The sequence below is a fragment of the Penaeus vannamei genome, chromosome 25 (assembly GCF_042767895.1).
Source record: "Penaeus vannamei isolate JL-2024 chromosome 25, ASM4276789v1, whole genome shotgun sequence".
Lineage (NCBI taxonomy): Eukaryota > Metazoa > Arthropoda > Malacostraca > Decapoda > Penaeidae > Penaeus > Penaeus vannamei.
In genome coordinates, this window is record NC_091573.1 from 15,811,014 (window position 1) to 15,813,513 (window position 2,500).

Sequence of the window (2,500 nt, forward strand, 5' to 3'; positions counted from 1 at the left end):
AAGCACGCCCAGGGCCTCGTACGTCTGGGCGGACGCGGCGCAGGCGCACGTCGCACAGGCCAGGAGGATCTGCGGGAAGCGGGGATTCCTTTGAAGCAGAATTATCAGAAACAGAAATCAAGGAAGATTTAGGCCAGGAAGGTCATCCGCGTGAATTTGCCGTTGTCACACGGTGGTGAGATTTTATGCAAATGCAAATAGATTTTATGAATCGTTTATGACCACATGAAATTGATGATGAGAGTGATGTCGACAGATGGTTATGTGAAACAAAATATTTTCCGGTCCGTTGACATCAAAGGCAACTGTGATGACGGCGAAGATGATGACCATGATCATAACAAGGGCAATGCGCTCAACAGTAACGGTAGCAGGGAAGATGACGATAAGGGGAACTTATTGCTGGTAAGAAAGCAGTATTAAAAGTAAAGATAATGATGATAAATATAACAATAATTGTAATGATAATTGTTATAATAATCATCATAGTAATAATGAGAATTTGTGATAATGATGATAATAACAATTATTATCATTATTATCATTAGCAGTAGTAGAAGCAGTATTGTGATGATAGTAATAATGATGATAAAGATAATAACGAAAATGACAACTAGGAATCCCCAATCAGTACAACCTTAAGTTCCCTTAACTTATAACAAACCAAAATAGGAATAAATATACAAATTGCTTTAATAATAACCAAAGCAAACATTACCCCCACCCCCCCACACACACACACCTCCTTATGCACAGCACTGTTATCCCTCGTTATCCAGCGAACGAAAGAAATCCATTGACTTACCTGGATGAACATCTTGACAAAGGAAATGGGGGACTGGAATGAGTGACAGGCAGTGCAACGAGACGCTTTTATGACATTCGTCGCGCCTTGACAGTTGCCAGAGCGTCCCACGGCCATTTCCGTTAAGAGTATTTTTATTTTTATTTATCTATTTTTAATGCTTTTTTTCTCTGTCTTGCTATGGCTGGGTTTGTTTGATATATTTTTTTTTCATTATTCATTTTTATTTTTTACTTTTTTTTTGGGGGGGGATGTTTTTTGTTTGTTGCTGTGGTTGTTGTTGTTTTTTCGTTTTTGTCTACTTATCATTCTTTTCTTTTCTTTTCTTTGTTGTGAAAGATCTTTTTATTGTTGTCTGTCACCATCATCTACCTCTCATGTTATTTGTCTGTGTCTTTTCCTACAAAAGAAAGAAAATCTACAAAAAATTATTGATAATATATATATATATATATATATATATATATATATATATATATATATATATATATATAAAGAAGAAATAAAAAAAAAAAAACATGGATTAACCCGCAGCGACGTTCTTCAAATCCAAGACAAAAAAAGAAAGTTAGAGACATAAGAAAGAAAAACGTCATGATTCCTCCACTGTCATTTCTCCCTTGTAGACCTCGTCCGCCGCCCCACCCATCGCCCGACCGCACGAGACGCCACAGTATATAAAGGAGACACTCGCTTCCAGGCACTCACTCGAGCCTCTTCCTCTGCACGACGTCGCTCGGTCACACTCTGCAACATGACACTGAAGGTTGGGTCCGCGAGGGGGAAACGCTTTTCGGAATAGAAAGATATACATATGTGTAAGAGTGGAAGCCTTGCGCGTGTGGGCCAAGTTGTTTCTAAAAGTCGTCACTTGCGCAGTTCAGTTTGCAGCTTGTCCGAAGATGAGTGGCTCGTTGTTGCATGACTGTTGTTTTGCATGGTGTGACGTTAGTGATGGATGAGACATTAATTATCCATCGCTTCTACGCTATTCAAATGGGTTGTCATTGATGGCACAACCTAGTACGGTTCAGTTTAATTGAGATATCTTTTTGGGTCCACACTTGAGCCAATGCGCAGCACCCAGTAGACAGGCACTTCGACAACTTTGCGTGATCAACAAATAATCACGACTATACTACTTAAGTGTAATTACGACAGTGTTACAAGGGATGCATTTAGGCCTACGTGATTGCGAACTGCCTCACCGATAATAGCAATGGCAAAAATGTTAGATGTAAAGGTTATTATTATAGCAAAAATATGTACTCTTAAATTAGTCAATTTACCCAGTAACATGCACTTATGGTTTCGTCAGCTGTTTCACTCTTGTCTACATGCGGTTAATTTCACTGTAGTGAATTTTTGAAGAAAGTTTTAGAAATAATTGATGTGAATAATCCAGCCGTATGTGCAACAGTAAAATCATTGTGATGCTTGATTTTCGAAAGTAATGCACAAAACTGCTGACGGATGGCTTTATATACTGCACGACTTATGGTTAAGCTCCGCCCACCACATCCCTCGCCTTCATGTAACAAACACCCTGTGGCAAGAAACAGAGTGCACAATCGTTTATTATTAATGCATGCTATTCAGGAACAAGCAAATATGCGAGTAAATGAAAGACGTTGCCTTATTGAGGGTAAGGATCCTGTTACGTGACTCAAACGAAATCAGTCACCGACATTGCTC

The 2,500-nt window shown here is 39.0% G+C and overlaps 1 protein-coding gene across 1 annotated transcript in view; it reads right to left on the reverse strand.

Annotated features, from left to right (window-relative positions):
• LOC113819642 (uncharacterized) overlaps window positions 1-834 on the reverse strand; it is a 1,625-nt gene extending 791 nt beyond the window's left edge. Inside the window, exons 1-2 of the mRNA XM_027371850.2 lie at window positions 806-834; window positions 1-69 (exon numbers count right to left, since the gene is read on the reverse strand). The exon at window positions 1-69 is cut by the window's left edge and continues 791 nt beyond it. Of these exons, the coding sequence (XP_027227651.1) occupies window positions 1-69; window positions 806-817 (81 nt within the window). The 5' untranslated portion in view covers window positions 818-834. The remainder of the gene's footprint in view (window positions 70-805) is intronic.
• Between the last annotated feature and the right edge of the window lie 1,666 nt (window positions 835-2,500).